General features: G+C 36.9%; 1 protein-coding gene across 1 annotated transcript in view; it reads left to right on the top strand.

Moving 5' to 3' along the window:
- Nucleotides 1-217: 217 nt before the first annotated feature.
- The window catches only part of LOC135209641 (von Willebrand factor A domain-containing protein 7-like), a 32,337-nt gene continuing 16,839 nt past the window's right edge, over nucleotides 218-15,715 (top strand). Inside the window, exons 1-14 of the mRNA XM_064242365.1 lie at nucleotides 218-375; nucleotides 1,718-1,959; nucleotides 3,533-3,608; nucleotides 5,494-5,709; nucleotides 6,135-6,240; nucleotides 6,904-7,043; nucleotides 8,061-8,274; nucleotides 8,849-8,961; nucleotides 9,277-9,393; nucleotides 10,248-10,415; nucleotides 11,313-11,442; nucleotides 11,608-11,871; nucleotides 14,504-14,589; nucleotides 15,288-15,408. Of these exons, the coding sequence (XP_064098435.1) occupies nucleotides 244-375; nucleotides 1,718-1,959; nucleotides 3,533-3,608; nucleotides 5,494-5,709; nucleotides 6,135-6,240; nucleotides 6,904-7,043; nucleotides 8,061-8,274; nucleotides 8,849-8,961; nucleotides 9,277-9,393; nucleotides 10,248-10,415; nucleotides 11,313-11,442; nucleotides 11,608-11,871; nucleotides 14,504-14,589; nucleotides 15,288-15,408 (2,125 nt within the window). The 5' untranslated portion in view covers nucleotides 218-243. The remainder of the gene's footprint in view (nucleotides 376-1,717; nucleotides 1,960-3,532; nucleotides 3,609-5,493; nucleotides 5,710-6,134; nucleotides 6,241-6,903; nucleotides 7,044-8,060; nucleotides 8,275-8,848; nucleotides 8,962-9,276; nucleotides 9,394-10,247; nucleotides 10,416-11,312; nucleotides 11,443-11,607; nucleotides 11,872-14,503; nucleotides 14,590-15,287; nucleotides 15,409-15,715) is intronic.

The following is a 15,715-nucleotide window of genomic DNA, read 5'->3' as shown; positions in this document are numbered from 1 at the left end:
AATATCAAGAAAATGTTCTAGAGAAAAAATTTTTCTTAGAAGTTCGGTCTGTGATTATTATTATTATTATTATTATTATTATTATTATTATTATTATTATTATTATTATTATTATTATTATTATTATTATTATTATTATTATCAATTTGTTTTTAAATACTTAACCTGGCGTCATTTCAGTCGTGTATTTACCGCCACGATATATAACGCGAGGATGCCCGTAATCAGCTCAGTATCACGGCAATGCCCAAGGCACGCGTGCTAGTCGCCCTGGTTGGGGCACTTAGTGCCATTTTTGGCACGACGTCTGGATTTCTAGCCACGCCTCTGAATGCCAGTGACCCGGATTTGGTGGACATTTTGTGCCCGGATGAAGTGAGTCCAAGATATTTCCCTGTGAAAGGAATTGATTTGTCAAATATCTTTTACAAGTGATGGAGAGTAGCGAGTAGTGTTGTCCTTATAATTCTCGTGGTCATAATTATCAATGTTGCTCCACATAGGAGGTTAGTGCCGTAAGTGCACCTCATGCGGTCCACTGTAGGCATTACTTTAGGTTCTTTTGCAGCGTGCCTTCGGCCCCTAGCTGCAACCCCTTTCGTTCATTTTACTGTACTTTCTTTCATGTTCTCTTTCTTCCATCTTACTCCCCACCCTCTCTTAACAATTGCTTCATAGTACGACTGCTTTGAGGTTTTCCTCCTGTTACGCCTATCAACCCTTTTACTGTCAGTTTCCGTTTCAGCACTGAATGGCTTCATAGGTCCCAGTGCTTGGCCTTTGGCCTAAATTTCATATTCAATTATCAATGTTGCTGTTGTTGCAATCATGATTATCCCCGTGGAAAGGTAGCGGCGTCAGTGCGCCTTGCATAATGCTCTGTTAGTACTACCGATTACTAGATTTCAATGTTCCCAAGCTTACATTGTTTGCTACTATACTATACTTTCATTCAGATAGATTACGACTAAGTTATTAGCTTCCTCAGGTCCAAAAATATGTGATGCTATTAATTAAATGGAGAAACTCTCAGAAATGAAATTTATTGTAAGATAACTCCAAAACCTAACAACTGTTTTGTCGTAAAAGGCCCCAGTATTATTGAATTTCAATAAACTGCTCAATTTCCTATTTTTCCCTCATTTTTTTACTGTCGCTCTTGGCTTTCTTATCTAGGTATCTAATTTCATTCCGACCAGTGTTACAGGCTTGATTATGGTATCGCGGGTTCGTTTTCCGCTACCGGACATCGGGATTTCTCTCATATTTCTTTTGAAGTTGGATATCGAGGCTTTGTGGTGGCAAGCGTTTCCAAAACAAGAGCAAAGAATTCAGAGGGCATTGTGGCTATTACATTTCCATTATGTATCTGGTGAAAATGACCGGTAGATTTTACATATATATATATATATATATATATATATATATATATATATATATATATATATATATATATATATGGGGATACAATCCACAATGATGTAAAATCCTTCTGAAGTTCTATAAAATATGTATTTCTTATTTTATAAAACTACAGAAGGATTTTACATTATTGTGGATTGTATCCCCATTTACTTAGAGGTACTACATAGTACCTAGTTCCTGCATATATATATATATATATATATATATATATATATATATATATATATATATATATATATTGTGTATATATGAGTGTGTATGTGTATTTTTAGCACCCTTATCACTTCACCAGACCAAAGGAATCACCAGGGACCACAAATGGATCACGAGAGAAGCCATCCGGCGGAACCTTCGCCAGTTCTTCATCGACTACCCGCCGCCAGGTAAACCGGAATTCGTCGTGCCGGAATCGGCCTCCTTAACCGAACTGTACGCCGCTTACTACGGTTCTTCGGCCAGTCCGGCCCGGTTCATCCGGGCGGTCAACACCATAGCGGAGTCGAACGTTCACGCGGATTCGTCCACATCTCTGAGGTAAAGAAAACGGGAAATTCAATCAGGATTATGAACCACTACGTCATTTTTTCTTAATCGTTGTTTATATATTAATTTGATGAGTATGTAGAGTCATTCATTAGGTTATAAACACATTCACACATGGGGGTAGGGCCGTCAGTGCAAAATGTCACACGAGAAACTATCTGAGATAAGGGAAGACACTTTAAATGTCATATACTGGTTCGTGCTATTTACAAAACACTGGGATTGTTTACGATTTGCGTATACGCATTAATTCACAAGAATGTGGTCATATTAAATTTATAAATTTTTGGTTCATTTCTGCTTACTATCGATAAATTACTTTTATACCTTTATTATCATTATTATTATTATTATTATTATTATTATTATTATTATTATTATTATTATTATTATTATTGGGTAGAAATCTCAAGAGAGCACAAGTAATGTTCTCTAAGGTCCACAATATACTGATGGTAGGAGTTTTGTTAAACTTTACTACTGCTACCATCAGTATAATATTGTGGACCTTAAAGAAAATTATTATTATTATCATTATTATAATTATTATTATTGTGATACAGATGAGTAAAAGAAATCGCAGTCGCTTATCTACCCAATACTTGATAGGAGACACAATTAACATAAAAAAAATTAACAATCTCTTTATATTTTATCAAATATATTCATGATTTGTTTAACAAAGATCTCCGGCTATACTTAAATAAGAGTTAAGCCAATGCAAGAAAAGTTCAAGCCATCTAATGAAGATTTACTTTCCATAAATAGTAAGTTAGAATATGGAGAAGAAACAAACGAAAGTGCCTTTTGGATGGAGGACTTTCTTTCTCTGTACACGGCAGCTAACTGCGGCAACGCCTTTCCCTTTAGTCATGATATCCTCTCAAGTCGTAAAAAGTCTCTCTTCATCAAAGTATACTTGAAGCTATTTCATTTTCTGCTACACGTTAAAAGCTCATATAGGAGAACGAGCAACATAGTAGGTCTGCAATTTTGTTTGGCAGTATTGAAAACTGTTAGGTTAAAAAAATATATTTTTTAAGCAAATACAAATTTTTTTTAAGTTCACTCGTCAAATTACATGCAGAGGAACAAAATTCTCATTTAGGACGTATACACACACACACATACATACATACATACATACATACATACATACATACATACATACATACATAAACTGTTAGGTTTAGAAAAAAAAATTTCTAAAGCAAATTCAATTTTTTTAAAGTTCGCTCGTTAAATTACATACAAAGAAACAAAATTCTCATTTAGGACGTATACACACACATACACATATATATATGATGTAATTATAATATATATATCATAATATATATATATATATATATCTATATATATTATATATATATATATATACATATATTTATATATAATATAATTATAATATATATATATATATATATATATCATATATATATATATAATTATAGATATATATGTATTAATTATATAATAATATATATATGTATATATATATATATATATATATATATATATATATTTATATATATATAGATATCAAGGTGCTTTTTATTTACAGATATAACCCCAGCATTCAAGCGGATGCTGAAATCTTCGACGACTACACATACTCAATGTCAGACCGATACCCGCAGGTAAGGAATACTAATATTTTTAACAGGGAAATTTGATGATCCTCAAATTTTCATAAAATACTTATGAAATAAATAACATTTTTTCTCACCACCAACAAACGCCTAGATATAGTCATATACCTTTATACATGGCCGACGAAAACCAAATTCATTCAGCCAAATAGCAAACGAGCCAAATTCAAACCATATGTGATCTGTTAAGCTTCTGAAAAGATGCAACCTGTGACCTTTACCCCTCACATGGATTTGCCCTGTAGATAATTCCGAATTAATCCTTCGTTAATCCTTAAACAACATATCCATTTCCTCTGATCATTCTCTATGACACTAACATTCATAGGAATTGCAATGATCGCCTTCATAACGTTGCTAAATACCAATGAGAACCAGAATTCACTGCATCAAAATCAATTATAAGGAAGGAGTCAAACTACCGAGTCCAGATATAAGCATTCAAATCTCCATCTTCATGACCTCCACCTATTGAACTGAATATAGAATTTAGGCCAAAAGCAAAGCATTGGGACCCATGAGGTCACACAGCTCTGAAACGGAAATTGACAGTAAAGGGTCTGCACAGTGTAACAGGTGGAAAATCCAAAGCAGTTGCACGACGAATCAATTGTTAGGAGAGGATGGAAAGTAAGATGGAAGAAAGTGAATATGAAGGGAGGTACAGAAACCTAACCCTTTCTAGAACTCCCCGCTGTATCATATGAGCCTTGTTCTTCTCCAAGCTATTCCATTGACGCGCTACCTGTAATGAATACCATCAAATCGAAATAGGTTTAATAGCCTCCTTCCATATGTATTTATTTGCTTAATTCCCCTAACACCCTCAGACGTAACTGGAGAATGAAGTCACAGACAGGTTTGCAGGAGGAGGGTGGATGTCTCCCTTACCCTACCGTTTCCTACCTACCAATCCCGTTCCCTACCTACCTAACTGTCATGTATCCCGTATTGTCTCCCGGGGGAGGACGAACAACATCTACTCTGTATAGATAATCACCAGAAAACTTCCCACCTTCCTGTCTCAGAAGGCACTCTCATGCGGACAAAAGCTGGTAGGATCACATACTCTCATGCGGACAAAAGCTGGTAGGATCACATACTCTCATGCGGACAAAAGCTGGTAGGATCACATACTCTCATGCGGACAAAAGCTGGTAGGATCACATACTCTCATGCGGACAAAAGCTGGTGGATCACTACTCTCATGCGGACAAAAAGCTGGTAGGATCCATACTCTCAGCGGACAACGAAAGCTGGTAGGATCCACATACTCATCATGCTGGACAAAAGCTGGTAGGATCACATACTCTCATGCGGACAAAAGCTGGTAGGATCACATACTCTCATGCGGACAAAAGCTGGTAGGATCACATACTCTCATGCTGACAAAAGCTGGTAGGATCACATACTCTCATGAGGACAAATGCTGGTAGGATCACCAAAACCATAGGGTGGACAAGACGACAAGAAAAGAGAATATTGTCGTTTCATCGCTATCACTGAGACTACATCCACGAGAATTTGACTCCAGGATAGATGCGTATCTTGACTTTACACTGAGACTACTACTTTCATTGATCCTAGCAATCCATATTGGTCCATACTGGTCCATCGAAATGAAATCCAAGAGGTTCTTGAACTCGGTTTTCAATTTATGGAGTGTGTTATTACGAACAAAAAACTTTGCCTTCCATCTATAGAGGGGTTCCTAAAGGTCATATTCTTTCACCGAGATGTTTTTCCTCATTTTTTATTATTGACAGTCTCCATTTTACCAGATTTCTAATGCATTTTTCTCCATCTGTCAGCTCTTGTCTCAAAATCATGAAGATTTCTGTAAAGTTAATCACTTTTGCGTTTTTTTTTCCAGATTTTAACAGCAATCCTGGTGGACGAGGCCTTCCCAGCCGCCCGCTCCCTCCTGGGCGTCACCCTCCACTCGCTCCAGAAATTCTACGCCCACTCCACCTGGGTAGAACAAGGGAACACCGACATCGTTCCAGATCTGGGACTTCCAGGATTCCCTGGATTCGACGATCCTGCTCAGCCTGATGAGGACGTCTGCACGCCTTGTCCTTCTGCTCAGGTGAGTTCTTCGTTTTTTTTATTTGATTTTATGCTTTCTTTTTTTATCTTTTATCCTTGAGTATCCAGAAATGAGTTATTTAGATCATAGACTTATAAGGGGAGGAGGTTCAAACCAACATTCTTTGGAAACTTGAATTTTAAGTCAGTGACCCCTTTGGTGTGCCTGTTCCACGTGAATAGGTCTCATCTACTGGAATAGTTAATAATAATAATAATAATAATAATAATAATAATAATAATAATAATAATAATAATAATAATAACAATAATAATAATAATAATAATAATAATAATAATAAAGGATAAAGTCTTGATTTTGAAATTAATTCTCAACTACTACCACCACTAGACCTACAATGCTCCACAACCGTTGCAACCAGCCATTCCATAGTGAACGTAACTTCACCTCAACTTCCCTTGCAGGGGGGGTGCAGAGACAACGTTGTTGCAGGGGCAGGCCTCACCACAGGCTACTATTCCTATAAAGACGAACTAGCTGTCGACTACCTGGTCCCAAAGCCAGCTACAGGTGAGGTTTTTTGAGGGAAGGATACACCTTGAATTATTGCTGAAGAGCTTTGCATCAGAAGGGGAGCCAAAGACATCTAGAAAGTATCATATCGTGTCTGGAATTACACATACGATTCCCCGTAGGTGGATAGTGCCGTCAGCGCACCTCATGAGGTGCACTGTAGGCGTTACTTTAAGGTTCTGAGAAGCGTCCCTTCGGTCCCTAGCTGAAACCCCTTTTCATTCCTTTTACTGTACCTCCGTTTATATTCTTTCTGCCATCGTACTTTCCATCCTCTCCTATCAACTGATTCATAGTGCAACTGCTAGGTTTTCTACCTGTTACACCTTTCAAACCAGCCATTCCACGGTTTCAGTTACAGCGCTGAATGGCCTCATAGGTCCCAGTGCTTGGCCTTTGGCCTAGATTCTCTATTCTATTTCATTATATTCTATTATACGCGTATGAATGTCTATCCATTGCACAGACATCGCAAACATGTTGAACAGTAGTTAAAGACTTGATAGTAGCTCTAATTAGTGCTTCATACGATTACCCAGTATTGGCTAAAGGTTCGTCCTCCAGTTATGGTCGTTAACTTATCATCAACCTGTTGGGGATTTGTAAATTACTTCCCTCATGTTATCTTCTTAATTCTTTCAAAGTTTAATTTTTCGTCAGGAGGCAAATGCAGCCACGGCGGTGTCCTCGACGACACAGCAGGAGAAGCTCCCGTAGGAGGCATCAACAAGGACACGGCTTCGCCCTGTTTCTCGCCTCACTATTACCTCCACGACCAGGCTGCGGAATTAGCTGTGAAGGTCAGTGGAGGGCAGATCTTTTTTTTTATTTATTCATTTTTTTTAGCAGTTGTGTCTCGTCTATTTCTCTGTGATTTTTTCAGATTTATATACCTTTCCTGTTTTCTGTCTGATTTTTTCAGGGTTATATACTTTTTCTGTTTTCTGTAAGATTTTTTCAGGGTTATACACCTTTTCTGTTCCCTCTCTGATTTTTTCAGGGTTTTATAACTTTTCTGTTCCCTCTCTGATTTTGTTTTCAGGGTTTTATACCTTTTCTGTTTCCTCTCTGATTTTGTTTTCAGGGTTATATACCTTTTCTGTTTCTTGTCTGATTTTTTCAGGGTTATCCACCTTTTGTGTTTACTCTGATTTTTTTCCTAGAGCTATACACCTTTTCTGTTTCCTCTCTAATTTTATTTCAGGGCTATATACCTTTTCTGTTTCCGTCTAGTTTTTTCGGGGTTACATACTTTTTCTGTTTCATCTCTGATCTCAGTTTCCTGGACTATGCATAATTGCTTGTTCATTTCAGATAAGCATGAAATATTGTAATTGCTTTGTCATGGAGACTTAGTTTTCTTAGATGCTAAGGTCTTAATTTACATTTCAATGCTAAAAACTATTTACAAAAAGTCACTGTGGAACAGCCTCCCAGAAGAAGTCGTGAAATTGGAACTTTAATACATTTTCATCCATTTGTTAATTTATTGATTATTCTTTTTTCATATACTTCCCTTGACCTCTTACTTCTTCCTAATGAGCACCATATTCTTCGGTAGCTTGAATTTCAAGTCAGTGGCCCCTTTGGTGGGCTTGTTTCATATGAATAGGTTTCATCTTCTGAATAATAATAATAATGATAATGATATAATAATAATAATTTCAAGTCAGTGGCCCCTCTCGTAGGCCTGTTCCATATGAATAGGTTTCATCTTCTGAATGATAATAATAATAATAATAATAATAATAATAATAATAATAACAATAATAATAATAATAATAATAATAATAATAATCCATTTCCCGTCCTTCCAGGCGACCGACCACTACCTCAGCATCATCCTGGACGCCGTCGACGTCGACCAGTACCGAAAATTATTCGACCTCTACCACGGGTCTGCACTTTCCATCGTCATGGACACCACAGGTTCCATGGGCAACGAGATCGACGCTGTGAAGAACCAAGTCCACCAGATCGTGGAGAGCGCCTCTGCCAGTGAATACGTCTTGGTACCTTATAATGACCCCTGTAAGATTTGGGAAAGGTTTATGTATAGTTATATGTATGTGATATATTATATATACATATATATATATATATATAAATATATATATATATATATATATATATATATATATATATTAGAATAAAAGGAGCCCATAAAAATGCCGAAATATAGAAATTATTATATTTCAGAGACAGCAGCCTCTGAATATTCTTAGTACTTTTTTTTCTATATTTTGGCGTTTTTATGGGTTCCTTTTATCAGGTGGAATTCTGTTGTAACAGAACATTTTTACCAGTCATATATATATATATATATATATATATATATATATATATATATGTGTGTGTGTGTGTGTGTGTGTGTGTGTGTGTGTGTGTGCTGTGTGTGTGTGTGTGTGTGTGCTGTGTGTGTACGTGTGTGTGTGTAGTGTCCACACGAGCCAAGAAGGGAAAGACTGTACGAAAAGATTTATAAATCAAACCTCCTTCATCACCTTACCCGCCCACCTTTGAGCTAAAATTACAGTTAAATTAAAGTTAAAAGTCTTTTCTTTTTTATCTAGCTTCCAATGATAACTTTGTCTCTGCGTCACAGCTATCGGGCCAGTAACAAAGACAGATGACCCAGCGGCTTTCCTGGCTGCCGTGGACGCCCTGTATCCTGACGGAGGAGGCGACTTCCCCGAGATGTTCTGGGGCGGGCTTCAGGTAAGATCCGAAATTCAAGATTACTTATAAATGGAGAATAAAACCTTCTGAAGTCTTCAGCTTAAGACTGATAAAATCTGGCGTTTCAAGTTATGCAAAAATTGCGTCATTGGTGAAGATGTGAAAATACTCAATTATATTTGTGCTAGATTATAATATCCTTCCCAGTCCTTCGTACGATTCTCCAACATTCGTCAACTGTCGTTGACTTGTTTTCAACCTGTTAGTGATATGCGTGCGGTAAGTTGCTGACTTACTTGTTTTTTTAAGAGATACATAACTGACTTAAAATCTGTTTTGGTCAAAACTCATCAGCTGGCGCTGACCAATACCCCAGAATACGGTGCCATATTCTGCTTCACCGATGCCACCGGCAAGGATGGCGAACTTATGAATGGTAATATCGCCATGGCCCAGGAGAAGAACACGAAGGTGAGCGTGCATGATTTTTTTATATTTTTATTTATTTTTAGTTCCTTGTTTATATAACAAAGCAACAGCCAGCAAATATGAAAAAATAAACAAAACAGGAAGGAATTTATGGAATAAGTCAATGATCAGTCTTTATAAATGCATCTACTATATGAAAACAACAGTATTTTGTGCAGGATTTTGTATATTTCTAATTATTCTTAGTTTCTTGTTGATATAACAAAGCAACAGCCAGCAAGTATGAAAAAATAAACAAAACAGCCAGGAAATAATGGAATAATTAAAGGATCAGTCTTTATATATGCATCTATAATATGAAAACAACAGCATTTTGTTAAAAGCACAAATGAATCCATGTAAAAAATGTCACAGATAAAAATTCGCATTAATAGTATTTCCTAGATATGACCCTCGAGGATTTTAACCTGGTGTGTCTCCACCTTTGCGGAGTGTTTGGTACAAGCTCGTTGGGGATCACCGTAAAAAAACACAAACAAAACGCTGTAAATTAATGTGAATTTTTTCCCCTAGCCAAAATTGTGACTATTTTTCTGTTACCTTTTTCCTGTGACTTTTTCCTAGCAAAAATTGTGACTATTATTCTGTTACTTGTTGGTTAGTATTTCCTTATGACTTTTTTCTAGCCAAAATTGTGACTATTTTTCTATTACCTTTTTCCTGTAACTTTTTTCCTAGCCAAAATTGTGACTATTTTTCCGTTACTTTTTTCCTGCTACTTTTCTCCAGCCAAAATTGTGACCAATTTTCTGTTACCTTTTCCCTGTGACTTTACTACCAGCCACCGCGCAAGAACGGACCCACTTATAATCCCTTTTTCCTCGTTTCATTGCCAGGTAACAATAGTGTTCAGCGGAAGTACCTACGGAGAGAACGGTTTGATTACGACCATCGATGATTATCACACACTCTGTGACTTAACCGGCGGTCTCTTCATTCCCTCAAGCAAATTCGACATCGGGGAGATTACCCCACTTCTCGACGACACTGTGTCGAGTACCGAGGTGCGTATTACAGGGACGGAGTCCGCCCCCAGGTCTTAAAAACTACCAAACATACCAAATTGCAACCTGCTAGCCTCCTCAGTAGTTTCGTTTTATTCAAGATTAGTTAGCTATAATTATACTTCTGGCAACACTGTAAGTACCAAGAACATAGGCCACTATCGGACCGTGGCTGAGTTTCATGGGTCCTGGCTAAGAGTTTTATGGGCCGTGGCTGAGCCCACCACCGGACAGAAAACCTGATTGCGCCAAAGAAACTTTGGCGCATTTTATACTGGTTATTTCTATGGTTACCCTGCCTAACATATTATCAAGAAGTATTGGATATTGAGTCATACGCAGTATTCCAAATAAAATGTTAATAAAGTGAGCCACACAATGAACTGGACGAATACTCACCTAAGTATTAAATTCAATTGTGGTATTCAAGGAAAAAATTGTAAGAACATTCACATAATTTGGTTATGTGATTCCTAAGATTCTCCCTAATGACGAATTTCGTTAATTCATAGTATGATTAATTAGCTACCTTTGAAGTGATAGGATTCAAACAACGAAAGGAAGTCGTGCAATTGCAACTTGAAAAGTTCAAGCAAAGGTGCAGTACATTAATACACTAATACTATTTTACTTACATTCTAATACATTTTCATCTATTTCTTAATTTATCAATTTTTTGTCTTTTTTAATTAGTGGTTTCTCTTCTTTCTGTATTTCCTTTTACCTCCTCTCACTACTTCCTAATGAACACCACTTTCTTTGGAAGCTTCAGTTTCAAGTCAGTGGCCCCTTTGGTGGGCTTGTTCCATATGAATAGGTTTCATCCTCTAAATAATAGTAATAACAATAATTGTTATCTGACTGTTTCCGTAACCTCCTGGGACATTCTTTCATCAGGTCGACATCAACATCATGAAGGAGATTTCATCCAGCAAAAGCATCAGCATCCCCATTGATGACTCCATCTTCGATTTCAAGGTCCAGGTGGTTGGTCAACCCTCCACCTGCGTCCTGAGGGATCATTCTGGTAGGTGACACCACGAGGACACCTGTGTATGAGAATTGGACAAAAAAAAAAAAAGTCGCAGAAAATAGTCACGATAACAGCAGACAGGGAACTCCACTATGTCCTGGTAACCCTAAAAATAAGTTCTCTCTCTCTCTCTCTCTCATCCTCTATACCATTTCACAGGCAAAGAATACAACATCATGGACGAGGCAGCGATGAGAGCGGAACCGAACATCGAAGTCATCTCCTACACCAGCAACATCCGAGCTCTGCGCTGGAACAACCCGACGCTCGGCGCCTGGAACCTGGACCTGAACCCACAGACTGGAACTCTGAGCGTCGACATCCAGGGCAACTCGACCCTCAGCTGGCTAGGAGGATTCGCCCTCCTGGATCCCTCACCGCCTCATCCTCATTACATGGCTGTCGAAGGGCGGCCTTTAACGAGTAAGTACTACAGTTGATCACTGGATACAGTTCGCATAACCTCGGTACTCAAATAATCAGTATCCCAACATTTAACATAAATATCTCGCATCTCTCTATTCAGTGACATACCTTTCAGTCTTGGGCATACAAATTTCTCTTCTGAGGGCAATTACCATTTTTATGCATTTACTCTTAACTAGATGGAAATCTTGTTGAGAATAACAAAAATCTGCAGACTCTCCTATACGAACTTTCAAAAAACTGATCATGAACTAATTAAAAAATATATAAAAGACCACTACTATGGGTTTCAGAGATAGTGCAAGCACGTTTTTTGGCAATAACTCTATGACAAACACTCGTTCCAGAACGAGATTTTGCTATATTGTATTACACTCAGTGTCGTAATTTATGAGGGTATCGTGAATCACTAACTGTAAAGAACAAAGACACTTGTCCTTGTACCAAGAGGCAAAAACTCCATTAGCCAGAAATGGATACGAACACAACAGTAAAACGCTCCGCCTACCCTCTCCCCCCACCTCCACCGCCACCCCCGTCCTTCTGCCTTCCCTCACCTTCCCTTCTCTCTCTGAAAGTTGTTTCGGTAAACTTATTTTGTATGATTTTTCTATCTATCTGTCTGTCTATCTATCTATCTAATAATATACATTGTTGTATATATCTAACGATCCAGTCGGTTGTTAGCTGCCAGTTGACTGATTTATTTATGCATTGATCCGCTCATCTCTCTCTCTCTCTCTCTGTGGTAGTGGTACCTACTGTAAATGATTATTAGAGTGAGAGATATCTGAATGTATGGTGGATAAGTAAAACGATAGACACTATGATTTATGATAAAGCGACTGTTATACTTGTGTTTGGTTACCTTCTTCGTAATCCTCATGCGGACTCAGGGTATCAGCAATATAGTACTTTTATTACGAAGGTGAAGAAAATATGGCCACGAGGGAACTTAACTCTCGGCACGGTTGCAGAAGTTCGTTTGTCACACAACTTTTCAACTCTTTTAGCCATGAAAAAGCCGCCAATTGCCTTCAGATTGGTTTGAATAGGTAACTGGTTATAGTTACTCTGTGTTACAAATAAAAATTGAGCCTTTCTACCGGACATTCATTAGAGTTAAAACTTCGATTATACCGATGCACATATAACTGTCGCTTTACCATAAATCATAGTGTCTATCGTTTTACTGCTCCACCATACATTCAGAAATTATCTCTCACTCTAATAACCATTTACAGTAGGTACCACACACACACACAGAGAGAGAGAGAGAGAGAGAGAGAGAGAGAGAGAGAGAGAGAGAGAGAGAGAGAGAGAGATATGAGCGGATCAGTGCATAAATAAATCAGACAACTGGCAGCTAACAACCGACTGGATCGTTAGATATATACAACAATATATATTATTAGACAGATAGATAGATAGATAGATAGACAGACAGATAGATACACAGATAGAAAAATCATACAAAATAAGTTTACTGAAGCAACTTTCAGAGAGAGAGAAGGGAAGGTGAGGGAAGGAAGAAGGACGGGGGTGGTGGTGGAGGTGGGGGGAGAGGGTAGGCGGAGCTTTTTACTGTTGTGTTCGTATCCATTTCTGGCTAATGGAGTTTTTGCCTCTCGGTACAGGGACAAGTGTCTTTATTCTTTACAATTAGTGATTCACGATACCCTTATAAATTCAGGCACTGGGTGTAATACACTATAGCAAAATCTCGTTCTGATACGAGTGTTCGTTACAGAGTTATTGCCAAAAAACGTGCTTGCACTGTCTCTGAAACCCATAGTAGTTTGGCGTTTCAAGATTATGTTCATTTGGTATAACGTACTTTCCCAGGAGACGATAAACTAAGGCTATAGGTACGACACGGAAAGAAATTTTCAAATCATACACTTGCTTAGGGGACGAAAGTTTAATGCATTACACCTACTCCGGTGGATGAAAGTATAATGTATTATGCTTACTCAGGGGATGAAAGTTGAATGTATTATGCTTACTCAGGGGATGAAAGTTTAATGTATTATGCTTACTCAGGGGACGAAAGTTGAATGCATTATGCTTGTTCAGGGGGCGAAAGATTAATGTATTAAGCTTACTCAGGGGGATGAAAAGGATGAAGGATGTTGGTAGGGAACAAGGGAATAGCATCTGGCTCATTCGAAGCAAAAATATTGTGCTCGCTCGGTAACAGGAGCATATGGGCCCGAGGATTTCCAAACGCTATAAGAGATATCTGGTTGAAGTGTTTTCGCAAAAATGAATTGGTTCCCTTCATAAAAACAAAAGTTCAGAGTTAGTGTGAGGTTTCCTGTTGTCAGTTACAGTGTGACGCCAGTTTTATTAGCCACAAGTCAAGTCAATCAATCAATGTTCAGTTATAGAATGAGGTTATTCTCCTCCAAATTCGAACGTGTGTTTGATCAAAGCTTAGGAGAGTCCGGGATCTCAAATTGTAAAAGATTTTGGGGTGATTTTTCTTCTGTGTGTTAACCAGGTAGATATTTTGCTTATTGAGAAATCTGTCATCGCCAAATGAGTTGTCAAATTTCACATTTTACAATGTTTTAACCAGTGTCCCAGTCTAAGATATTCATTCCTTGATTGCCTTTATTTCTTGCAGATACTGTTTACTACATTGACGTCAACCTTGTGGGGTACATCGAGAGCAAAGTCAAAGACGTGGATTATGTTGAATATGTTAATATTGTAAGTATTAGATTGATGATAATACTGTGCTTTAATTAGTCATTGTTTTATCTTCTGTTCACTAAAGGATAATCATGTCTGTCGCGGTCGTTTGCTTGGTAATGCAACAGAGTGGTTATTACTGTATTACATTTTTATATTTATTCATTTATTCTTGGTTTTATTTATTTGTTTATTTGTAAATTGATTTGTTCGTTTACTGCACATTAATTTCATAAATAATAAGGGTTTCTTGCGTAGACGGGGAAGAGAATCATATACACTGTATATAAATAAATAAAAATTAATTAATTAATTAATACAAATAAATATATATGCATATATATAAGTATATATATATTATATATATATATATATATATATAATGTATACCAAATTATATATGTAGTGTATATATATATATATATATATATATATTTATATATATATATATATATATATATATATATATATATATATTTCTGTTTCTGGTTATATATTTTATGCATTTGCAACTTCTTTGCTTTACTGCAGTTTTTGCAAAAGAACTCAATTTAAAAAAAAAACTATACTATTACATTACGTGAGATGGTACAGAACGTTGAGAGCATTTTCACTTTTCTTAGAATACCCACATTTATATCGATAGACTTCCTTAAATTTATATCTTATTACATTTCTTTAGTGCAAATCTATTAAGTTTTAAACGTCCTTGACAGAAAGGTGACGTCCTGAGAACGATCGACTATTCTGGTGAGATCGATGACGAATTCTACATCAGGAGCGAACCTCTCCCTGAGGAACCCTTCTACGTCCTCCTGCATGGGCACGTCAGCTCAGGTACTTTGTAGCTGATGTGTAATAGATGTAGCTTATAAAAAAGCCAAAATGTATATAGAAAGTAAGTACTATATTGCAGAGACAGTAGTCTCTGAAATATAGTACTTACCTTCTATATTCTGACGTTTTTATGGGCTCCTTTTATTAGATGGAATTATGTTGTAACAGAGCATTTTTGCCAGTTATATATATATATATATATATATATATATATATATATATCATATATATTATACAGGATATATATAGTACATATACATATACTACTCATATGTATACAGACACACAATTTCCCTTTCTTCGTAGA

The sequence above is a fragment of the Macrobrachium nipponense genome, chromosome 38 (assembly GCF_015104395.2).
Source record: "Macrobrachium nipponense isolate FS-2020 chromosome 38, ASM1510439v2, whole genome shotgun sequence".
In the NCBI taxonomy this organism is placed as follows: domain Eukaryota; kingdom Metazoa; phylum Arthropoda; class Malacostraca; order Decapoda; family Palaemonidae; genus Macrobrachium; species Macrobrachium nipponense.
This window is presented reverse-complemented; position numbering and strand designations above follow the sequence as displayed.